Source organism: Canis lupus, chromosome 11 (assembly GCF_011100685.1).
Source record: "Canis lupus familiaris isolate Mischka breed German Shepherd chromosome 11, alternate assembly UU_Cfam_GSD_1.0, whole genome shotgun sequence".
Taxonomy (NCBI): Eukaryota; Metazoa; Chordata; class Mammalia; order Carnivora; family Canidae; genus Canis; species Canis lupus.
The window spans coordinates 36,852,067-36,878,400 of NC_049232.1; the positions used below are offsets into that span (position 1 = coordinate 36,852,067).

The 26,334-nt window shown below is 38.0% G+C and overlaps 1 protein-coding gene across 15 annotated transcripts in view; it reads right to left on the reverse strand.

The window, feature by feature from the left end:
* Window positions 1-26,334, reverse strand: part of BNC2 (basonuclin 2) — a 444,904-nt gene that overhangs the window by 291,450 nt on the left and 127,120 nt on the right. For 12 of the 15 annotated variants that reach the window (XM_038552453.1, XM_038552454.1, XM_038552452.1 and 9 more), the window contains exon 2: window positions 8,215-8,415. The exons of the other annotated variants lie outside the window; for them this stretch is intronic. In XM_038552453.1, the coding sequence (XP_038408381.1) occupies window positions 8,215-8,415 (201 nt within the window). The remainder of the gene's footprint in view (window positions 1-8,214; window positions 8,416-26,334) is intronic. 15 annotated transcript variants of the gene reach the window in all.

The following is a 26,334-nucleotide window of genomic DNA, read 5'->3' on the forward strand; positions in this document are numbered from 1 at the left end:
ACTCTTATTAGCTGCAGTTTGTTTCAGAGTCATACCTTCCACCTACTGAAGGAAAACTTTACATGTTTTCTTCCTTCTGAGGATATGCTTTCTTAGACACAGACATAAGTCTAACTGTATAAAATCATAAATCCAAGAATAACTTTAAAAAAAAAAGAAAAATAGAAAAGCAAAATCTCTTTTCAGCTAAGTACTTTCTTACACAGGCAAAGGATCAAATTGAGCTGCCTTTCAGCGCCTCTGAACGATAAGCCTGGGCCCCTGGTTAGACGTTTTTATCATGCCCTTACTTACCGAACCCTTACATAGCAAAACTTGCGACAGTCTTCTTGTCAGCACTTACACACTGAGGACCACAACTGAGGGTGGCACCTCTTCTCCCATACCTCTAACAGAATAATGTATTGGCAAAAAAGTCCATTTGGTTACTGTTACATTTCAGGTGCATTTCAATTCTTTACTTAGGATAAAAAGAGCCAGTGCAAGTGGGGAGAAATTCATAAAAGGAGAGAAAAAGTGAAAGAGAATAAAGTAAGAAAGAAATCAAAAAAAAAAAAAAAAAAAAAAAAAAAAAAAAAAAAAGAAAGAAAGAAATCAGGTGTTTGGGAAATGGAAACAGGAAGAAAGGACAGACTAACCATGTATTTATGTCATTAACTAAATTGCTGCCAATGAAATAGAAATGAGACTTAAATCAACCCTTCCCCCTCAACAACAAACAAACCCTAAAGACAGTAGCAAAATAACACTGCAGTCCAAAAATACTGAGTAAATAAGATGTCAGATATGCTCAAGAGAGTCAGTGTTTCAATGAGTAACTTCCTACTGTTCAAGATTATTTTCATTTTCTTAACTGGAAGAAATGAAAAACTGATGGGCTTAATTAAAGAAAAACAAAAGGATATTATTTCACTGTTAAAGGATCAATTCTTTTTTTTTTAATTGGAATGATGATTAATAAGCTAAGAATCTGATTTCTAAGCTAGCCAGTTGGAGTAATGCATTGTTGTTCCACAAGCATTCCCATTCAGGAAGACTCTGCGATGAAGAAATGATACAGTGCTTCTTCGTCTCTTCTCCTTATCTCTGACTCTGTGACATGAAATGCTACACAGAGTGTTTGAACAAAATGACACTGCACATAGTCCTCATCCAAGTGAACTCCAGTTATAAATTCTTCACCTTAGGGTCTGAATGTATACTATGAAATTTGCTAGGCTTCCTACGGGGAATGCAGAAATTGAAAAAGAAGCGACACTTCTATTTTTCCTATTCTCTAATCTTTCTTTTAAACCTGGGGAGGGAAAAGGCAGTACAGGTCAGGCTCAGTGGGACAGAGGTACTGTGACTGTCACAGTCCCAGGCATCATTTTTGGGATGTCATCTGCATATTAAAACTTTCTTACAGCTTGAGTTGCTCAGAATGTTTTTTTCAACTTATTCTTCTTGCCTGTTTACTAGTTTACCTTGTAAGAAAAAGTCCCCTCTTTCACACAGTGCTTTGCTTGTATGTCTAGATATGAAGGCCATTATTCCTGAATTATACCTCTTTTCCTTTATTTCTCCAAAGCTTAAAAATAGATGTCAAAGTTCCTTGAAAGGGTCTTTGACTCCTTTTCTCCCCCTTTCCCCCATCCTTTAGTAGATGAAGATCACCAAGCAAAATGTGGAAGCCAGCTGCTTTTCAGGGAAATAAAAATGGCATCAGCTTTGGCAGAGAGAGGTGAGATCAATCATTTCCTACAATCCCCAAACAATCTCCTGACCAAGATCTAGAGAAAGGTGGTTATGTAGCGGCAAAAACATACTACGAAAGGTACAGAGGTATGAGAGGATTTTCATGTGGTGAAGAATTCATTCTACACAGATAACAAACCAGGCCCCAAATCTCATGTGAAAGAAAATCTTGGAACCATTATATTCCATGTTCTTTGGACAATAACAAGCGGGAGTCCCAGACAAAATTTCTCACTGAAAAAGTCATCCCACGATTCACTCTGTTCTCCCTACTACCACAAAATTCCCTGCCAATATTCTGTGAGAAAAAAAGGAGTTAATTCTTAGATGGATTAAAACACCAGGATTCAAATTATGGACACAAGCTAAAGCAAATTCTAGTTTCTTCTTGAATTCTTTTTGATGATATATATATATATATATATATATATAAGAGTCCCAAGCTGAGAAAATACCTCTTAGGTTGTACAGAGTCATTAGCTATTCATGTTTATAAGGAAAATCCTATCGAAACCTTTGCAGATTGATATGGGTAGATGCCCAATGTAAGTTTCTTTAAGTATGTGTAATGCACATAAGGTGGGAAGGGAGAAGCGCTAGAATTTTTGTTTTTCATTGAAGTGGATGACGCCAGCTCTCTATCTGTAACGGTCTGTTCCTTTGGAATCAGCTCCCTGTGTCACAACGACCTGGCAAACTTGAATGCTTTCACTATCACTGGAGTCCTTGCAATCCTGCTTTGGCTGTGACCCATTCACTTTTGCCCCAACTTCTCAGAGATGCCTTACTCAGCATCTAATTAGTTAGGGAGGATTTGCCGCGGCTCTTAACCCTGACACAGGAGTGGGAGGATGTGCTGCTGTAGTAGCCTAAATCTGTACTGTCACTACATTAATCAGATTTCCGTAAAGCCATGCATGAATAATTGGATTTATCACTGAATATTAAGATACACTCATAAATATAATTATAAAAAAATACCTACAATTATAGATAAGATATCTGCACCTGTAGGGATTTATTTTTCAACTGTGGTTACTTGATTTACCTTAGTACAAGACTTTAACAATTACACACAGAGTGCCAGTTTGAAGTTAACAGAAATAAGAGAAAAACAACTTCAAAATGATCGCCTACTATATGTTCAAATTCACTTAATGTGTTGAAAATAAACTTGAAATTTGTGTACAGGCTTTTTTAACATATATACACATCTGAATATGTGCATGCTTCACTTGCATTAACATGTTAACAAATAGCATGAATATGACCCTACTACTCTCCCACTGCATTACAAATTAGACAGTATCTGTTAAGTGAAGTCTGCATGTTATACACAGACTTACAAAGTACGGGCCAACACACAAGCACTTGTCTATACTACAATTTATGTTTTAACAATCATACAAATATTCCTAAATATTCCTACTCCAGCGTTACATCATCAGAATGGATGTTAGGAATTATATTTGAATATATGTCTATAGTTGAAACTTCAAAATAAAACATATTATCACTCAAATTAGAGAAGGGAACTGAAATTGTAGGTAGCAGCCTAGTAATTCAACAGGCTGAAATTACATGCTTCCTAATATAAATATTTTCACATCAAGACCATAAGTTTGGTCAATTTAAGACGTGATTACCAAAACATACCAACTGTAAGAAGGGGAGTAAAAAGGGAGGGAAAAGTGCAGAAACCTAGGGATGGATGATGCCTGGCAATGAAAGTCATTTTCAAAGACCATTAACTATCAACTGCTTTACTCAGGGCTCTGATTAAATAAGAATATACATCCCATGTTAAAAGGAATATCTACATGAGTAGGATAGAGTTTAGAATAAATATGTATTATACACACAATAAAGAAGAATCAAACCACAATATACAATTAGAAATACGACTTCTAAGAAAAATTGTATATGTGTCTTTTAAACTGTTAGTGAATAAACATTTAAATTATTTGAGGGCGGGAAATAGGAAGTCAGACAAAACCACCATTTCCACTTTAAAATATAGATTCAACAAAATGAAACTGTGTTTGCCTATATGAATAGAAAGAACTAAAAGAGTACTGGGAGAAAAATTCATATCAAACATGCTTTTAAATGGATTCCAGCAATGTTATTATATATTTCTTACAATATATTTTATTTATCATTTCTCTGAAATGTGCTAGATTTTATATTAGAAAGAAAGTTTGCTTTACTCTGTCATATCTCTGGTGAGCAGACGCTCTAGTATTAATGTAAATCGTTGATTTAATTTTTAGCTTTCTTGGTTTGCCCCTCACCTACCTAAGAAATGATTTCTCTGGTGATAACTAACACATCATGCTAATGAGAGAATCTAATGCACAATAGAAAAATGTCACTACTAATAATATTTGCATGAAGTTAAATAAAGCAACTGTAAGAGAATGTCAGACAGTTGTTCTTTAATAAGACACAGTTTCACAATGAAATTATGTTGTTAATTTTGTTACATCATTGGGTGAATCCTAAATTACTACATAATGATGCACAGAGTCATTTATAATTCTAACTTAGTATTTGACTTGTGTCTGAAAAGAGACCTTATTAAGGGATCTACATTTTATTTGAAACAGGTTAAATATACCTCACCAATAATAAAAGGTAAATGCCCCTAATAATGTGTAAAACATGGGCTGGAGCCATTTACCTGTTACAGTTTCATGTCTGAAAAGATTTCAAAATATATTAGACTACTGCATGCCTTGAAGTAGCTACAAAGAATTTTATTTGATAGTCTCTCAAATGTAAAAAATATGTACAAAAATAGAAAAATCACCTCTTAAAACCTGATTTTAGAAAAAGAAAAAGAACTTCCACAAGCAGACATTATTTTCTGCTTTTAACAATACTTAATGAGGTTAAAATGGGCAAAATAATGTTCTAGACTTCTGGAGATTAACACAGAAGATGAGCAAAGGGTTTCTGGTCATTCTCGATCTGTCACTGATCAAAGTAACTCAAAAAAGAACTTCCTTTACAGAAGTCAAGAGTCATGCCCTTTAAGGTTATCAAATATTGTATGGGAAAAAATTATCCTTTTTGAAAAATCTTACTTAAACATGGGAAAGATGCCGAAAGGAAAATGTGGTAAAATGATCATTATCTTGAATATAAAGGAAACATACTTTGTTCCACTAAATCTAAATTAGCTTCAGTCTGTGATGCCTTTTTGTTAGTATTAGACAGATTTACATATAAGCAGATCCAACTTTGCTCATACAAAAGACAAAGAGTTTTATATCCCTACTTCCTAATTTACCTCTAGAAGACACAAGACTAGATTATTAAACTCCAGTATTCATGAGACATTGCTACAAGTTTTGCTGTAGTTAAATAATACTGATGGTTATTTCTCAGTAACTCAGTTTTGAAACCTGCTAGCTATTCAGTCTTTTCTAGTATTTAAAGAAATGATCTGGTAAATTCTGTAGTTTTAATATTTTTACAGAAAACTTTGAAATAAAAAAAAAATAGACCCAAACAATCTTTTTCATGACTTAAATCAATTTTTTCTTAGAAATTAAAATAATCACAATACAGAAAAACCTCTTTATACAGAATCCTGCATATTTGATTAAACTGGACAAACTTTTACCTGTAGTAAAACAAAAGCTGGCTTACTGTGTATACTGAAACTAGTATTCCTTGAAACTGTTGGCTTCAAGAAAATCATTTCAAGAGAAGCGTCTTTTCTGTGTGCACAGGCACACACACACACAGTCACACACACACTGAATCAGCATTGCTGATAAACTATAGGTAAAGAAAATAAACATATTTTAATAACATGTACAGCACATATATTTTTAGATTTACACAGTCTGAATTTAGGTTTACACAATATTTATACAAACTACCATGTCATCCTGAAGGAGGAAAAAAAAATACACATATACAGTCTTTACACACTTTCCAAAAATGCACAGGAGGTAAACATTTAGTAACCATGACAGAAAAAGGGGGGGGGGGTGTTACTAACTATATTAAAACCAAAAAAACCTATATATATATATATATATATAGTGTGTGTGTGTGTATACACATACATATATATAGTTAAATCACAGCACTTTTTAAAATTGTGATTTTCTCCCCTTATTTTATTACCCTGTTTAGTAAATGGCATAATACTATGTAGTTTTATATAACATCCATTATGAATAAATTATCTCCCTATATTTCTACTCTTTTCATATAGTCAACTGATGCCAAGACACATGCATGCACACAGGTAGAGACAAAATAGATCTTTACATATTCACAAAGTCAAACAACTGAATCAAAGACACCATAATAGCTTGGTTGTACAAGTTTCTCTTTCTGAGTGATTTCAAATTATTTTCCTAATTCTGATCAATCATTTACTTTTATTAGTTTTTTAGCTAAAATGTTTTCCATGACTTAAAGTCTCCTTAGATTCAAATCTACTTGGAAATGGGCTAGTGCCAAAGAAGCAATCTAACACCATCTATGTGGTTCAATAGCCATTTATCAATTGATCATTATCTCTATCTGGTTTTATTAACTCTTTTCTAGCTAGAGGGAGACCTAAACCAATCTTCCCTTCTCACACACATGACCTTCGCTAACTCATGGAAAAACCCTAAACGTGACATCTAATTTTTTAAAGTGCGGCACAAGTTGCTTGTTCCTACAGTTTCACAGAGTGAAAACACGCTGTGTTACAAGCAGAGAGCCACCCAGGCAGGGATGTGCCTCAGAAACACACCTCTCAAAGCACTCTACAATGACAAGGAATATCTCTGGGAGGAAATGAACTTTTTAACTTGCAAGAATGGGAAATAGCTCATTAAGAGTTGCTTATTGGGTTTATGTTGATTGCATTTAAATCCCAGCTTACTGTATCAGCAGTAATCAGGGTCCCTCTACAGGATATGTCAAAATACACCTTATTCAAATGCCTTTATCCTATCTAGAACGGCATAAAACTGTTCGCTAGCTAGATGCTACAAAACCCTGGCTCTGTGCACTGGCTTTTGCAGACGTACCTCTAAACTTCTGATAGTTTACAGCCTAACAAATTGTTTTCTTTCTTTCATTACCAATAATTTTTAAAAATCTAATTAACTCAATAAAGTATGTAATTCTTACGGTCTCTTACCAGCAAAACAGATTTTAGAAAAAGAAAGCAATTGCAGTATTTTTTTTTCCAATGAGTGGAACAGTACCAATTTCTTAACTGCCATCTACTTAAGATCCAAGTGTATTTGCCAGTAATACTTTTCATGCTGTGTGGATGATACAATCATGCTAACTCTGCTTTGTGTGGGTTTGGTGTAGGCTTTTGAACAGCAAGACGTGTCTAGGAGGGAGGCACCAGGGAACTTCCCTCCCTCGCTTGAGCACAGTCCAAGATGAAAGTTTCTGGGTTGTTTCCCTTCGCTTCCTCTCACCCTCGCTCCCCCTCGGAGCCGCAGAGCCAGCAATTGTGCAAGAGGAGCCGGGCGTGCAGGGCGCGTATCACCAAGCGCATGGTACGAGCCGCCGGCTCCGATGATTAATTATCAGTTGCCGCCGGCCTCGCACTAACACGTCGGCTTTCCCGGCAGAGCCAGCACACCCAGCCGCCTGCAGCGCGGCCCGGACCGAGCAGCGGCTTTAGGGAGGACGCGGCGGCTGCGCCCGAGTGTGAGTGCGCCGGCCAGCGCGCGAGCGAGCGGGGGACGGGGGGACGGACGGGCGGGCGAGCGGGCGGGCCGGCGAGTGTGCGGGAGCCGAGCGCCGCCGGCGGGAGCGCAGGGGCGAGCGGGGAGGCGGGCGAGCGGGGAGGCGGGCGGGCGGCCGCGGCGGGTGCAGAGGAGCTGGGACCCGCCGGCACTGCCCGCCACGCGCGCCGCCGCCGCCGCCGCCGCCTCCTCCTCCTCCGCGACCCTCCGCGCTGGCAGCCGCTCCTGCACAGCCTCCTCTCCGCAGGTCGGAGTCGAGCTGCTTCCAGCCCCGTGAAGTCAGCGGGGCTGTGCAGAGGGGCCCCTACATGTTATGGCTGTTTGTTTGGAGAACCTACTCTGAGATAGCACTTTGACGAAGTGATTAATACAGATAGACCGATAACATTTTTGGGTGGTGGCTTTTTTTTTTTTTTTCAATCTTAAACAGAAAACAAAGAAATAAAAGTCTTCCCATGACCCAGGCTATACTGTGAAACTTTGCAAAGAATGCCTTTGCTTTGCTTTTACTTCAGTATCCTTTCCCCCTTTTTCTTTTAAGGAGCCCTCAGGGAAACCATGAAGTAACCCTGCACATTCCAACACCACAGTTATGACAAAACAGAGCCTAACTATGAAGTGATCAAATTTTTAAAAATGTTTAGAAAGAAAAATAACAGAAACAAAAGTCCATATAACAATTCAAGGTTTCTTTAAAAAAAAAAAAAAGAAAGAAAGAAAGAAAAAGAAAGAAAGAAAAGAAAAAGTAACTTACCTGTTGGGACATTCTGAATAAGAGGTTAGTATCAGCGTTTTGCCATGTCCCCATGAACCCTGGTTCAGCCGTAGTCGTTCTGGTTCCGAACTGCATGGAGTTGTCAGTCCAGGAGGCTCTTAAAGTCAAGTCTCTTGCCCTCTTTGGCTCTCTGTCTCTCTGTGTCTCTCTTTCTCTCACATCCACTTCTGCCTCTTCTGACTGAAAAGTGAAGGTGGATTTTTTGAGCCTCTTGGCAGCCAGTAGCAGGAGTGTGGTGTAGTTAAGAAGCTGGCTGAACTGTGCATTTCATTTGGGAAGGGGGAGATTTGGGGGAGGGAGGGGGTCAGAGCTTCTTTCGCACCTTCTGCACAGATACCCCTATCATTTATGCATAGATTGTGACTCCCCGAGCTTGCCTTTGCTCGGTTTAACAGCTGCCTGTCAGGTGTGCAGGCAGCACTGGAGACCCAACCATCAGCTTCAAACTCTCAGCCACTGCATGTCATTGGATAGCAGAGCTAAGAGTCAACTGCACTGTTCCACTGTCAGGCACCAAATGACACCCTGCACTAACCCCTCTCCAAACACACAGATAGATACACACTTAGGCACACTCCAAGCAGTACCATGCTCACGGACGGCACACGGGCTGAAGAGAAGCTGAGGCCCTTCCCAAGGAAATCTTCCCAACAATGCTTTTGGGTGTAACATGCAATATCTGACATCAGTCTGTACTTTAACATTTGTAAACTGCTCTGCTTAAACATTTTTTTTTCTAATTACACTGCAAGAAAGAAACATATTCAGCTCTAAGAGAATGTTAAGTTCGTTCAGTTGTTGTCTAAATGTTAGCTCCTACAAGTCATATTGTACGTGCTGGCCTATTTATAACCACATATAAACTCCTAGAGAAAATAATGTACATAGAAACTTGACCTTCCACTCTGAAAAATAAATAAATAAACCTAGCAGGTTTTTTGAACATAGAAGATGCACAATAAACATTTGCAAAATAAATACATACTATTTAATATCCAGTTCCTCTGGTCATTAATTATTAAATTGGATGTTAAGTAATAAGAAATTGAATGGCAAGGAAAAAAAAAGTACACCTTTTCTTAAAGCTCACAAATAGAAAAAAAAAAATCCTTTGTTAAAGTTCCTGGATGAAGCATCTACAAAATCCTCTTAAATCATAAAAAAAAAAAAAAAAAAAAAAAAAAAAAAAAGAAAGAAAGAAAGAAAAGAAAAAGATGAAGAAAAAAAGCCTGTCCCATTTTGGGGAAAAAGTAATGAATATAAAAATTCCATTTTTCATTCAGGATTTCTATGGAAAATTCTATAACATTTTTGTGCCTGATGAAATATAACCCGGATAGCACATTGTATTTTTAATTAAACCAGTTTTAAAAACAAAACATCTATTTATTAGTGTTTATCTACCTTATTTATGGAAAAGCAGAACTGAAGAAAATGCAGTGTACATAAACAGTAACTTCAAAATGGAAAGCTAAATTCATGTCATCTCATAAAAGTAGTCAGCAGGAAAAAGCCATCCTTCCTAAACTTAAAATATAAGGAACATTAATCTTCAACCACCTACAAATATCGAGGACAAATGTACCACTCTCCTTGCTCCTCCTTAACTCAAGAATAACAATAAAGCTTACTCTCTGAAACAACAAAAGAAAAAGAAAAGAGCTTCAATGGCAGCTCTGTGTCATTAGTGGACAATGAGAAAAGATGAGAAAACGTACACTATGTTGACACAAATGTGCCTTCCCCTCTAGAACCGACATCTCCTGAAAGCTTTTCTGTTAAACTTCCCTCCGGTTCACCACCATTAAGCACAAAAAAGTCTCAAAAGCAGCAAATTCAATATCTGAGAAGAAACAAACAAGAACCCAAAGAATTGGTGCCTTAAAATATATGAAGTCCACCTGTGGTCAATAAAAATATTCTTGAGGGGGGAGGGCAGGAAAAGCCCCTATGAGTCAATTGTCAACAGTGACTGTACCTTTACAGCTAGCTATTACCCACTTAAACTCCCTCTAAAATTTGCTAGCCTCTTGATTTCTGAAGTGGCACTCAGTGCCTCAGTCAAGCTGCCTGCTCAGCTCCTGACCTTCCCACTAATGGCTGTTATTTGTGGGAGGCTTAAGGACACTGTCAATAGCAAGCTTCCTCCTCGCTCCTCTCAGGCTCTGTTGTATCGCTTTGCCTGCGTGTTCTCTCTCTCTCGCCTGCTTCTTGCTCTCCTGCTCTCCCCCTCACACTCCCCCCCTCCTTCCTTCCTCTCTCCTTTACTCCGTCTTCCTCTTTTCCTAGCCCCCACCCCTTTTTTCTTTCAGTCCTGCAGTCCTCTTCTTTCCCAGGTATCATCCCCCCACCCTGGCCCCAACCCACACACACACACACACACACACACACACACACACACAACACAACACAAAAATCAACTGGCATGCAGCAGCAAGCACCTGCAGTAATAGACTCTTTTATTAAAACTGTTATTCTGCAAGACTTGAAATTCCCCATGGACCGGGCCATGTCAAAGCCGATATAATTAACTAGAGGCTCAGCAACGGATCAATTACCAGACAAGCAAGTGATAGTGAAATCAATGAAAGATCATCAGCCACATTATCAGTGTTGCAACTCATTAGGGCAAAACTGAGAAATGTGCTCAAAGCGAGCCCAAGCAAGGTGGCATTACAAAACAAAGGGCTAATTTGGAGACCCTGCTGTGAACAATCTGTAACAGAATTAGCCTTTTTTCCCCCTAAACTGCACAGCTCCGTAACTAAATGTGACAGACTGAGAGAAGCAGTTTATTAAGACACCAACCCCAAGTTTATTTAGTTCATAAACTCTCTCCTAGAAAATCAATACAGTCTGTACAGGGTTATTAGGCTGACTAGCTAATACATCCAAATCTGGTCTGCCCATCCAGCAGTCTTCTAACAAAATGCTACCCAGCATAGGCAAACTGAGCTCTTTCAGATATCAAGGCTTGAGTTTGCTCTAGATCAAACAGGTCTGCAATGTAACTAGGACCCGCATATTAGTGCCAAGGCACAAGCCTCAAAAGCACCAGGATATCTTTCTAAGGTTTAAAATTTTTCATAACAAATCTATCATTCCATATTGCACTTGCTAAATGGAGTTGATAAAACAAAATTTTAACTGGTCTGTGTAAGACTAGTTTACAAAGAGGACAAGCCTTGTAAGAGACAACAGTCAACCCAAAGTCTTAACAATAAATGAATCAGTAAACTAAAATAAACCTCAAGTGTGTACACTTGTTCTTTGCAGATTTTAAATTCTGAATATTCATTTTTAAATCAAGTTTTGAAAATACAAATTAGACTCCTCTAGAAGTCCCCAAAATACCTGATTTGAACTTGCCACTCACTGCCACATATAAACACGGCATACAGAATCTTTGATCTTAGGCTAATTTTCTATCCAGCAAGAAGGGCAAAGGTACAAAAAAAATGAACCTACAAGGCACAAAGAGGAGTTCTGATTTTGTCCAGTGGCTAGCCAGTCTATAGATTATGGGCCAGCTGTCTGGAATCATTTGGATTAAAATTATTTAAGGTGAGGGGGTGGAGGTAGGCATCACTTCCATAGTAATTGCCTTTTACTGCCCTGATTCCATGTAGTTCAGGTTAAAGAACTACAAATTACTAAAGGCTATGTGCTGGCTTTCCCACATTTACTGATTGTGAGAGACCATGAATTTAGGAATACACCAACCAGGTCCAAATAGAAACCAAATTATTAGAAAACATTATGGGAATGTGAATACCTTCACCTCACAACACATAGCAGATACACACTTACAAAAACTAAGAAACTGAATGCAGTTTACAGTGTTAAGACAGATTGGAGAACTGTCAGAAAAAACAAAAAGATAACAATTTTTGGAAGTGACTTCTGATGTTTATGATGTTTTAACATTTAAAATGTTCCAAGAAAAGGATTACACTATTAACATGACTTCGGTATACTGGCTCTAAGACACTAAATCCTAACCTTTAAAACAAAATCCTAAATTCCAAAACAAAAGTACTTCTTTTCACAGGACTTTATTAAAATCCAATTTATAGATTGCTATAAATAAATATTTTCCTCTAATTTTTGAGCTGGTACCTTATTAAGCATTTCATAACTCATGTTTTTGAGTAATCTATAAAAAGTTAAATATACATAATCTAAAGCTATGCTGTAGATGCCAATGTTTTAGATAGTAATTAAAAGTTGTAATTACAGAGAAATTGTATTTTTTAAAACCTTTTTGCATATAACTACATACTGTGCATGTACCCTCAATGAGATCCAATTAGTTGCAAAGAATTTGCATTTCAGTTAGTATGGGATAACAAGACTATAGGGAGGCACAATGCAATTCCACCAGCAGAGTAAGGAAGTGTGTTCTTTCTTGTTAGCTCTGTAAGCAATAATTCCCACAACTGACTGTTTAAAATGTTACTGATCTTTTCAATATTTCAGTATTGAGGTAGCTTTAAGTTTTTCCCTCCATTAAAAAAAAAAAATCACAAGTTGGTGAAAATATCAGCCACAATGAATACTTACAGAAACAAATGAACAAAGGATTTTGTTTTGTGTGTATGTTTGTGGGAGTTTTTCTGGAGGGGGAATATTGCATACTTTTTCTCTTCCTCTTAATACTCACTGGTAATTTCTTTAAAGCACATTGCTTTCTTACAATAAGTTCCATAACTGGGGGCAGGGAAACCTCACTGAAACCGTTCTATGTAAATATATATGGTTTTGTGATCCAGGCATGTATCTAGTACTCTGAGAAAGTACTCAAGGCTTTTATTTCTTCTAGTTATGTTTCCAACAATGTAAATCCTAAGCAAATATCAAATAAATGTATAATTTATATACACAGTATAACAAGCATCTCTAGGACTTCTGCTGGTTCACGGAACAATACCTGTAAATTCCCTGGGTTCAGTTCAGCAGCTGTTAACAGATTCTGTAATCTGTAATGACAGTAAACTGGCCTTTGCTCTTCTTTTATTCACTATTCATTTTCAAGGCTAGGTTAAGTACAGAGCTGGGTTAAAGATCAGTGGTTTTTCATGTGACACACGCTGGTATTCATCTAATGGCTTGTCAAGACAAAACTGTCCCTGTTCTTGCCAAAATAATAAAAATGACGCTCCACATCGCATGACAATCAGCACTTCCTTATGGCAAAACAACTCAAGCTTTTGTAATTCATTTACTTTATGGAAAAAAAATTTAATAACTGGCTACCCAATCCTATATGTGGAATTAGGTTGTCATTCTCAAAGAAGATTTTTTTTAATGTTATATATGGCCTCTCTTAACACTAAAGCAATATGTAAACTAGTTTCTGATCAAATCCGACTTTATCGTATAAAAATAATGCTCACGCTACAAATTCATATGGCATTAAGGAATATAACTTAATATATGCAAATTATGCAGAAGCAGCAGGCTGGGCCCAGTCACAGAGGTGGGGGGAACCAATTGAGGAAATGTCATTTTTCTTGAGAACAAAGTATGGGACTTGCTTTGCAACATCTGTTGGGCTGTGTGAAATGTTAACAGATGTCTTAAGTGAAAAAAGGAAAAAGAATTAATAAAGGAAACCTCCTCTGAACAGATAATCCACCCAAATTTCCATATTCCTAAGGAAAAAAGTTGACAGCAACCTTTTTCCCTTGTGAAATCTGCCATCCCTACTTTATTGTGTAAAGTTTCATTTTCTATGTGAAGTTAAGGGATAAAATTTTTTGACTCAATAAAAAAGAATAGAGAAAAAGTAAAACTAACAATAATTTCAACTGAGATGTTCCCTTTGTGAATAATTATACCATAATCTAAGCTGCCTCTTTCCCCTTGAGTCACATGCGTAATTTGATGGGAGGACAGTGAAAAGTTCACCCTCAAAAAAAGCCACACAAAAAGATGAAATATTACACTAATGTGCCTGCATTTTGGAGGAAAGGAAGGAGGAGAAATAAAGGGTAGCTCTTAAGGTAAAGTTCTGATATGGACACATATCTCCACATTAAGGTTTCCATCTTCACAATTAGGAAAATTCACCTTTCATTTATACCTACATCCCTGCATTCACCATTTGTTCCTACTTGCCTTCCATTACTAGCCTAACAAGGGGTGGAACACCCTCTTTTTAATAGGCAAGTGTTCTATAGCAGTATAATCTTTTTTTTAAAAAAAAAGATTTTATCTATGTATTCACAAGAGACAGAAAGAGAAAGGCAGAGACATAGGCAGAGGGAGAAGCAGGCTCCCTACAGGGAGCCTGATGAGGGACTCAATCTCCCTGATGGGATCACGCCCTGAGCAGAAGGCAGATGCTCAACCGCTGAGCCACCCAGCCATCCCCTATAGCAGTATAATCTAATGACCACTAAGAAAACTTTTGAAATTACTAGTTGGATCTTGGTATTAAATTTCAGCTTTTAAAAAAAGATTTATTTATTTGAGAGACAGAGAGCATGAGAGCACCTGGGACAGAGGGACAAGCAGACTCCCTACTGAGCATGGAGCCCCTATAAGGGGGGCTTATAGGAGCTCCATCTCAGGACCCTGAGATCATGACCTGAACTGAAACCATGAGCCAGATACCTAAATGACTGAACCACCCAGGTGCTGGTATTTAAATCTTAAGAAAACTGGTAAACTTTTCTTAGTTAACAGTTTTCATTCATGTTTCAATTTATTAGATGATCTAGCCAAACATGAATGAAGCAGCCTTGAACCCAGATTAAAAAGATGATGCATACACACCAACTACTGAATCTAACCTAGTGTCTGTTTCTATATTCTATAAATCTTTCTCTTTAGAGATATCTATTTTATTACTTATGCTCTTAAAAACTCAGGACAGGGGATCCCTGGGTGGCGCAGCGGTTTGGCGCCTGCCTTTGGCCCAGGGCACGATCCTGGAGACCCGGGATCAAATCCCACGTCGGGCTCCCAGTGCATGGAGCCTGCTTCTCCCTCTGCCTGCGTCTCTGCCTCTCTCTGTCTCCTCTCTGTGCATTCTCATGAATAAATAAATAAAATCTTAAAAAAAAAAAAAAAAAAACTCAGGACATAAATTTTGGTTAACAAAAAAAGTTTTTGGTTAACAGTTCACGGATTAACTAATTCAAAATGCAGTTAAGGATCTTTAAAGATTCAGGTAAAGGAAGAAAAATACTGTGCTGTCATCTCTGATTGCAAGTCTCAATCTCGCTCTCCTCTATGAGATTCTGCTTTAAAATCGTACATGTTACTTCGTGTTTATAACTACACCTTCTCCAGATGGCTCTGGCAGCCTAGGTTGGGCATTTCAACATATAGAAACCTCAGCCAGAATAGCCTGAAGATTTCAGGGGACAAGATCATGGTCCAAGTTATAAATAAGACATGCTGGCATGCTTTTGGTTTTTGGTTAGTTTGTTTTTGGCCAAAGCATTATGGGTGCTAAACGCTCTGGTGTTTACTCACAGGTATACCGCATCAGAGCATGACAAAAAATAATAAGTGCTACACCAAAAAAACATTGATCACTTACACTGAGGGGGAAGCCTGTGCATTGAAAATATCATTATGTGACGTCACACCCAAAAAGGAAAACATGCCTCCTAAAATAAAATTTGAATACGATAGGTACACCTATGTGTCTGGGTGTCTGAGTGGTTGAGCGGCTGCCTTCGGCTCAGGGCATGATTCCGAGGTCCCAATATCCGGCCCCATACAAGGCTCCCCACAAGGAGCCTGTTTCTCTCTCTGCCTGTGTCTCTGCCTTTATCTGTGTGTCTCTCGTGAATAAATAAATAAAATCTTTTAAAATTTTTGAATACGATACAAATTTAAATCACTTTAAACAGTGGCATAAACATCCCGCTTAAGCAAACAGTATCTAAAACCTTCATCCTTTTTTTTAAAATTATTATTACAACACTTTATCTGTACCAACTAGACCAACCAATGTGATATAGCATTTGCTGACAGGTCTAATCAGGGGCTCAATTTGAGAAAAACACATCAAGGAGATACCAAAATGCCATAATCCCTTGATACCCTATGAAAAATTTAAAAGTTAAAAGATTTGGGTAGGGTGTGGTAGATGAGGTAGTTTATAAAATATCAGGGAAATGATGAATACTTAGAATCAAGGCATTTGCAGATGCAAAAGCATGTGAAGTCAGCATGAATATTAAAACCTCCAAATGATCAACTATTTTACCTACCCTGTTTTGGCTTAAAAAAACCCGAAGTGACTTTATATGTCTTCTCTCAGGTCAAACACTGACAATGGCTTCTTTCTATCATAACCTAAAGTCAGTTTTTATGAAAAAATCTTCTAGAGGAAAAGAACCAGGGTTGTATTCCCTTAAATGAGTATTAAAAAAACAGGCTTGGGGGTCACCTGGGTGGCTCAGTGGTTAAGCATCTGACTTTGGCTCAGGGTGTGATCCTGGGGTCCTGGAATGGAGTCCCACATCAACCTCCCAGCAGGGAGCCTGCTTCTCCCTCTGCCTAAGTCTCTGCCTCTCTTTGTGTCTCTCATGAATAAACAAATAAAATCTTTAAAAAAAACAAAACAAAACAGGCTGGGGGCATCCAGTAGAGAATTACTTCTGTATGACCAAGCAAAGTTGCAAAGATTGTAAAGATAGTATTACTTTCTTTATTTACTTCCTTCTAAAGTCTTGCAGCCCCACTGAAGATGTCATAATAATAGTTTAAATTACTGTCAGGAAGAAGACTGAGACTCACAGACACCCATGAAATCCAACACTGCTTTTAGTTATCACAGAAAAAAAGCAGCTCTATTGATGGTACCCCCTTATATGAAATACAAAAACCCAAAAAACAAATTTAAAAAGTAAAATCCCAGGCACCAGGGTGGCTCAGTCAGTTAAGCAGCCATCTCTTGATTTCAGCTCAGGTCATGATCTCAGGGTCCTGCGAGACAGTCCCGGGATGGGCATTTGCACTCTGCACTGTGCTCAGTGCAAAGTCTGCTTGAGATTCTCTCTCTCTGCACTGCACAACCCCCCCCCCCACACACACACACACACATACATGCAAGCAATCATGCTCTAAAATAAATAAAATTTGGGAGGCCTGGGTGGCTCAGTGGTTGAGCGCCTGCCTTTGGCCCAGGACATGATCCTGGAGTCCTGGGATTGAATCCCACATCAGGCTCCTTGTATGGAGCCTGCTTCTCCCTCTGCATCTCTCTCTCTCTCTGTCTCTCATGAATAAATAAAGTCAATTAATTAATTAATTAATATAAAAATTTAAAAAGTGAAATACCAATATACCTGAAGTTCCAAAATTTTATAAAGCCAAGACTATGTTATATCCACACATATTTAAACAGAAATATGTTGAAATAAATTTGAATGAAACTAGAGATTGTTTCCAAATTCAGAAACCCAAAGATGTCAGAAATTCAGTAGAGCAAGTTAAAAATAGGAAGAATTAACAGTGGCTTAAGTCTAATTAGTACTGACCTTCAATGGGATAGTGGCTGCAAGAGGGGCAAGGAAAGCTTTTAAGGTACAAGTAATATTCTGTATCCCCATCCTCCTGGTGGTTCTGGGTATGGTCACTTTGTAAAAATCCATCAAGCTATATGTACATATGATTTGCACACTTCTCTCTATGCATGTTATGCTTCATTTCTAAAAGTTTACTATTGCTACTGCTAATGGCACTACTACTAAAAATAATGGTTACAACAGATTAAAAGCACAGGAAATAAAGAAAAGGAAAAACAAGGAAAACAAACAGCATGGAAGAGAAGAAACAAAAAGAGGGCACATATTTATCACAGTCAAAAATTAATCAAAAACTGCAATTATGGGTCAGCCCCAGTGGCTCAGCGGTTTAGCACTGCCTTTGGCCCAGAGTGTGATCCTGGAGACCTGGAATCAAGTCCCACGGCGGGCTCCCTGCGTGGAGTTGGTTTCTTCCTATGCCTGTGTCTCTGCCTCTCTCTCTCTCTCTCTCTCTCTCATGAATAAATAAATAAATCTTAAAAAAAAAAACAAAAAAAAAAAACCCTGCAACTATGTATACTGCTTGCAACAGTTTCTCCAGAGTTAAGAAGTGTTAGGAATCAAAAAAAAGAAAGAAAGAAAAAAAAAAAGAAGTGTTAGGAATTAAGTAAATATCTGAGTTGCCTGAATGAGGATGAATGTGAAAGGCAGTAAGTGGGTGGGAGAAAGAATAATTAGGCGAGAGATACCTTAACTAGGCAATACAAGAGTGTGAGTATATACAAGTGTCTTAAATGGAAAAGAACATCATACACAACACAGGATCCTGAATCATGCTTGCCAGTGTTGTTCTTTGTAATTATGACTATCTGGGGATAGGCAATTTGGGGTGGGCACAGAATGTGCCTGTCAAGAGATCTGGATACCTTGCAAACAGTATTCCTTGGAGGCAAGGAGTATATCAAGACAATTTTTTTTTTTTTTTTTTTTTTTTACTGCAAATATAACATACTCCTCTGACCCACCCAAACACCTTTTAAGTGTTACAGTCTCCAAAGCTGATGGCAGCCAACCGTTAAGTAAATAAACCCTGGGGAGAATGGAAGTAACAAAGTGGGAACAACTGAATAATTTGCTAATTGATAAGGGATACACTTTTACCCTGACTAGTTAAGTTTCTCGCTCCCTTTTCTTCCATTTATTATACAGATGGACATTTTAAACATTTTTAGCCACTGCTAGGGAATAGTGATCAAAGCCCTATTTGCCAAATACAAGAAGGTGTGGGGAACATGAAAGTTAAGGCATAGTCCCTGCTCACAAGAAGTTTACAATCAGTATGGAAGATAAGCCATGTATAAAAACAACTGTAATAAAACAGAATGTGATAAGAGAAGCAACAGCACAATCCTACATAACTTAGAAAAGGAGATTCCTTCCAGCTGGGGGTTGTAGGACAAAGTTTCTAAGCAGAGGCAGCATTTGTGCTGAAACTGAAGAACTGATACTATTTCTAGAGAAGTGATCCAATTAGCCTAGAAGATAAGGTAGGATCTGTGTAGAGCAATGATAAATGAAAGGGATTGACTGGTCAATAGTACCATTATTACTGGAAGGGCCTTATATTCCACTATAAAGAGTTGCTATTTATCCTGTATCCACCAACAGCCAAAACTACTGAAAGCTTCTCAACAGCAGCACAGTATGATCATTACTGTATACACTAAAAAGATTTATCTGCCAACAGCATGACAGACAGACTGAAGTGTGAAAAGACAGAAGCAAAGCCACCAATTAGGAAGTTGTTATAATAATCTGAGTAAAATGATTGCAGGCAATAGAACTGGGAAAAGAAGAGCAGATACAATGTGGAGATAAAGCCCAGGGGACAAGAATGATTGATAAAATGTGGGTAACAAATGAGAAGAGTCAAAGATGATACTAAAGCTATAATATTCTGAGCATGAGAAATGGTAGACATATCAACAGAAATGAGGATGGACTAGTTTGTGGGAAGCTGAATTGGAGCTCAGTGTGGAAAAAAGAGATTAAACCAATGACAAAGCATCTAGAAAACTTCAGAAAACAGACTAACACTAGAACTCTCAGATCTGAGAGCCACCTACAGAGAAGTGACACAAGAGGCAAAAGAAGGCAAAGGTTATTAGCATCTAGGGGCACATCTATGATTACTAGGAAGAAAACAGAAGGAGCAATATTAACAAGGGTATTGTGACAGTCCAAGATTCTGAATGATAAGATGTCAGAGTTTAAAGAGGTAGAGTTTCGGTTTTTGGTTTTTTTTTTAAAGATTTTACTTATTTATTCATGAGAGACACACAGAGAGAGCCAGAGACACAGGCAAAGGGAGAAGCAGGCTCCCTGCAGGAAGCCCGATGTGGGACAAGATCCCAGAACACCAGGATCACACTGAGCCAAAGGTAGATGCTCAACTGCTGAACCACCCAGGCACCCTAAAGAGGTAGAGTTTTAAATGTTCTAAAACACAGTGCTATATTTAGAGTATAATAAAACCAAACACAGTAGTAAGGAGTAGTAAATATAGTAAGAGCAAAGCAAAATGCATGGGGATGATAAATACCAAAATCAGAATAGTGCTGGAGCATGGGGTGAGTATTGGAGAGAGGGGATGATAACCTGGGGCTTCACATATATTTTTACATTCTAAGTTCTTACATTTGGGTAAATGGGTGTTCATTACACCATTCCTCTTACATATCTGTGGTTGCAATATTTTATCATTATATTTTGTGTCCTGAGAGCTGTTAATGGACAAATTGGTATAAAAGTTAGAATTCAGATTGTAAAGTAGTTAAGAAGTAAGCAAATTATAAAGACAAGGAAGCAAAAAAGGGAAAATATTCTTTGGAGAAATTTTGCAAAGCAAGGAAGTAAGTAAGAAAAAGGTGGTCTGAAAAGTTTGCATTGGCCTGGAAGAAGCAGTGTTAGTGTGTTGATGGTTTGTTACTTGTTACAGGGGGGAAAAAAAAGAGTGTATCATAGGCAAAGGGACAAAGCCAGTGGAGAAAAGGATATTGAAGATCTAAGCCAGAGGGAAAATGATATAAAAGGGTCCTAGGAGAGAATGTGATCAAGACCACAAATAAAAAGGGTGCCCCTGAAGGGAGAAGGAAAAAATTTTTCTTAGAACCAAAGGTAAGAGATATAAAAAAAATTCTGTGGTTAAAAAAATATATGTATTGAGAGTGTTCAGGTCAGAAAGCCAATTTACTACCCATCTCCCCAATTAAATTCTCCATTGGTTGAAAGGGAAAGAGTTTAATCTATCTTTGGTAATCTGGGGCCTACCAGAATACTTAACACACAGTAAATGCTCAATAAATGACAGCTGCACAAAAGAAGTGATAATCTCAGAAAACAATGACAGTATAAATCAAGGACTGGTGGGTAGAAAGGGTCTGGCCTAACTGGAAAAGATAGAATGAAACTCTGAATCAATGAGAAATGAATAAAAGAAGTGGCAAATAGCAATGGGATTCAGCCTTGGTTCCCAAAAACTCTTGAGAAATTACAAGCAAGCAGATTGGGTGTAAAACATGTAGCTCAGATTCCCCACAGTGGGAAGTAGAATACTTAGAACCAGGAAGGAGTTCTTGATTCAAAACTGAAAAATGCCTTGCTCCAAAATACACTCTAATAGGAAACCATACATTGTAAATCACTGCCCTTATGAGGCATTCATATGGCACATAGTTCTTATAAACTAAAACACTGAGAATTGATTCTTGGATGAAATTACTTAATATTTTACTTAGATGTCCCCTGATTCTAAGTGTTCACTATGTAGTATTTTTAAAATGTCTGTGAATATATTCCTAATGAAATTCACCAAAGCAAACAAAAACCAAAAATCTTTATGCCGTGTCACATACATGATTTGCATGGAGTGGAAAATGTGGAAGAATGTCACTTCATTAACAAACATGAGACGAAGTTGTGGAGAGCCAAACTCCACTCCTTACTGCCTGGATCCTATCTCCAAGACTGCAATTGTGGTCCAAGTCACACCAACCCTTTGCACAATTAGTGAAGACTGCATTAGCAGAACTGGGCACTCCGAGTCCAGAATCCCTCTAGAGAGCAGGGAAATGATGAGTTCCATCACCTGGCCAACATCAGCAACCGCCAGTCACCTCAGGGACTTAGGCAAAGACATTCATCCGCTGCGCTGGCAACCGCTACAGCCTGCCTTCCTAACAGAGTCCTTTCTGTGAGGACCACTGTCTAAGTGACCTGTCATAGAGCTTTATAAAGCAGCATTAATACTGTGGGCCAAAATGAGATTGATCTTTGAGCTTCGTGGTCTCCTGTTGTCAACGGTGCATTATAAAACCAATACTAAATACTTTATAAACAGGTCTCCCTACAGTGTATTAGAAAAAACAGTGCATATTTCATGCCCCATAGTTAGGTAGCCACATATCCATCAGACTAATAAATTATTTATTAGGTGCTCAGAAGTGCAATAAGAGTCAATAAACTAACTTCTGAATACTTATAAACTACTATTTCACTAGAAATTGTACCTCAATCAGAAAACTAGCACACTAACTGAATGGGGAATGGAAATAATCCAGCTCTCTCAAATGTACCATTAAAAGGAAGCACAGGCCTTACAGGTGAGAAGAGACAAAATTATGTGTCCTGAAAAGAGTCTTGGTTATTGAATTTGCACAAAGAGCACCAATCAACCCCATGCTCATTTCCTTTCTTTTCTATATAGTATTCTCTAATCCTAACAACCTTGGAGACATCTCAGGAAAATAAAAATTGGTGAAAACATTTTGAACATACCCTGATTCATGCCAGATGACATTCACTGGTGATAGTTTGGTTTTGCACCTGACATATCCAAAGAAACTATACAATGGCTTAAGTGCATAAGCTTTCTGCTACATGGATGGCATGGAATTGAGCATTTATGAATCTAACATTTAGTGTAGCATTTTATTTTCTGTTTTCAGTTAATGCTCCCAAGACCATAGACACCCTCTGATACAGTCCTGATGCCCAGTCCAACATCATCAGGCACCTCTTTCTTAGTTTCAATCCTCTGGAAAAGGACCTTCGGTTCAAGAATGTATTTCAGCCTTACATGAAGGAATTCTTCAGCTGGGAGTTATTTCCCAAACTATCAGAGGCGTGGACCTTTGTGTAGTATTGTGGGTGCCATGGTTTCACATGTTGGCCACATTAGTACTGGAGATCAAGCATCTGTAACCCACAGCTGAGTGTGCTCCAGCCCCCAAGCACCCGCAAGGCCGGTGCCAATGCAAACCACTCTTCCCATCCCACATCTGAACCACACTGGTTTTCTCCAGGAGCCAGGGGCTGAGATACAGTTCTGAAAATGAAGGTTTTGGGTTCTTTCCATTCACATGATGGGTATAGAGTGTTGAGAAGAATACTGCCAGAGGGACTGGCTCTTTTTTTTTCTCTCCCATTCCACACCAAGTGAATAAACCATAAAGAGGTTTACAGTGTCTAATGGTGTTCCAAAATCTCCCAGGGGCAAAACCTAAACGGATAAATATATAGATTCTTGCACATTGTTTTCATTTTTCCTACTAGAGTCTTATGGTTTTACCCCTATAGGCTGGAATTTTTAAGGATGAAAAACATTTTATGTGGGTAGGAAAAAAGCAGCAGAAATAAAGGAGAAACATGGCAGAAACCTGATTTCACATCACTTTCTCAAAGAGATTTCCCCAAATCCTAGAAATAATGAAAGAGTTGATATAAAACTATAAGACGACTAGTTTCTTGCATTACTTTTGCTACTACAACCACTATAGCTAAGATGATTATTCATATTAATGAGTTTGGTATGTAGACAAACTATAAAAGATGCAGTCTCTGACCTCAAGTACTTATCTCCGTCTTTTGGGATTTACTCCTCCTGCTAGATTTACTTTTATTCTTCATACCCTTGCCCAGAGGAAGTGATCATCACTCAGAACTTGGAGCATTTCCATGGGTGGGGTTTAACTATGGCAATGAGAAGTGAGAGAACTTTTACCCTTGGACAGAGACAATGTTGGCTCCACAGCTCAGGATGTCTAGTTTGTAACAAAGAGAAATATAAACTCCATGTGAAATTTTACACTGGCCTCACTAAGCTTTATCAGAAGAATCTTATAAAGTGTAAAAGATTATAGGATTCCAGTGCTTTATCACATCAAGCACATATACACACAAACTGTATCACACTGCACACAAATGAGCTAATAACATCAGATGATGGTCTCTACCCACCCTTTATGTTCAGTTATTTATGTTTTGTGGATGTGCTTATAGCATATGTAGGAGAGAGACAGATCCATGGACTCAGTTTTATCAAGTGGTTAAGTCCCAAAGTTCTACAGTCCAATTACTTGGGTTTGAATACCTGTGGAACCTTTTATTAAATATGTAACCTTGGCGAGTTTTAGTTTCTCAAAGTGCCAAAATTCCTCATCTTTAAAAAAAATAGTTCACCCAATTGTGAAGATTAAATGTACTGATCAATGAAAAAGGTTAGCTGAGTGCCTAGAATATAAGCATTCAATAAATATTAGTTGCTGCATATACACATGTGTGTAAAGAGAGATTTCAAACTGTAAGCCCTCAGGCCAAGTTTGTTTTGCTTGGCTTCCTACATAGGAGTGTATGAGTATGCATGTACGTGTGCTTAATTACTGGCCAACATGTAAAAAAAATGAACACATTTTAAATTAAAGTACAGCTTTCCAGCTGCTAGAGATGGAATGGGAAGAAGCAAAACATGGAATTTCAAAGAACTAAAGGTGTGGCAACAGAAGTCTGTGTTCCTTCATGACTACATTCTGCTGCTGGAGAGCAGAAGCTACTGTTTTCAGCAGTACTCACGGATAAGCACAGTCTCCATCACCCTTCTTTGTATTACACCCTAACTAACTGTTTCCCTCAATTCCATGACTTGCCTAGCCACTATGGCCATTTGAGTCTGTGACTCCGGGCTCCAAGTTATGCTTTATCAATCTGATACACACATATCGAGAATTCATTCACACATCAATGAAAGTCATAGTTTTTAAAAAGTCAAGTATCAAAACTATTTTTTATTATGTCTACCTCCGATAAAAACACTGAAATTCATTATGTTCCCTTTTGCATTTCTCTAAGCCTTATGTATTTTTGTATTATATTCATATATATAAACAGTGGTTAATCTACTACCTGTCACTGTATTAGAGCCTCTGCTATATAATGACAGACACAGGCTGTGTGACAGCTATTAAGTATTAGTGGTTCTCAAACATAAAAACCAGGGGAGATCTTTTTAAAAAAGAAATTCATACTAAACATCCAGGACAGAAAAAAATGCAACAGTTCAGCTCCTTGGCTTCTAGAGTCTGAGATACCTTTCCAGAACTGAAAGGCTATCCCAAGAAAATTGATCTATTCCTCCTGCTTTACTATACAAACAAGTAAACAGAGGCAAAAATTTTTAAAAATGAGATAGTGGCAGAGCCTGGACCATTTTTTGAGGCCTGTGTTTCTCTAATTGCTTTTACATCAGAGTTCAAAGCAATGGTTCAGGGAATCTAGCAGTACACGAGAATTGCTCTACTGACTTGTAAGGACAGTCTATTATGCTTTCAGGAATTTTACAAGTCAGTAGACTCACCATGGTACCTTGAATTGGCCCTGGTGAGAGTACTTATACTACAGCAATCAGTAAATGCTACAAATCAGAGATCCCTTGCCCCATAAACCAGTTTTTAAACATTTACAAGCACATCACTAGTTGAGATTCTGACATCTACTTGTTGGGCATCTTCATATGGTACATATGATCATGTATGTGTTGTTGTACTTCTTTCTAGAGATTTAAGGATTTTGGGCAAGGGTATGAAGAAAACCAAACCAGACACTTAAGAGTTAGAGAAAATAAATCAATGCATAAGTTTGAAATGCTTAGTATGTACAAGGCATTGTGATAAATGTTATAAAAAACACAATTACAGTACGATCTCAGCATCCAGTGTTCTTAGGAAATTAACCTTTTTGGATAGACAGGCTGTTACTTTACATTTATTGAGCACCTGTTGTTTGCCAGGAAAAGCATAAAATATTTTTCATTTGTCCTTCACAGATCCTATGAGATAAGTATTATTATTTTCATTTTACCAGTAAGGTAGTTGAAGCGAAAAGAGGTCACTTGGCTAAGATCTTTTTTATTTTTTTAAAGGTTTTTGGCTTTTTTTGTTTTGTTTTTAAGATTTTATTTATTTATTCAGGAGAGACAGAGAGAGAGAGAGAGAGAGAGAGAGAGAGAGAGAGAGTCAGAGACATGGGCAGAGGGAGAAGCAGGCTCCATGCAGGGAACCTGATGTGACACTCAATCCCAGAGCTCCAGGATCATGCCTTGAGCTGAAGGCAGATGCTCAACCACTGAGCCACCCAGGTGTCCTGCCAAGGTCTTATATTAACTGTCAAAGTGGAGAATCAAAACCAAGTTGTTCTGATTTCAAAACATGTGTTCAGGGGTGCCTGGGTGGTTGAGCACTCAGGGGTTGAGCATCTTGCCTTCAGTTCAGGTCGT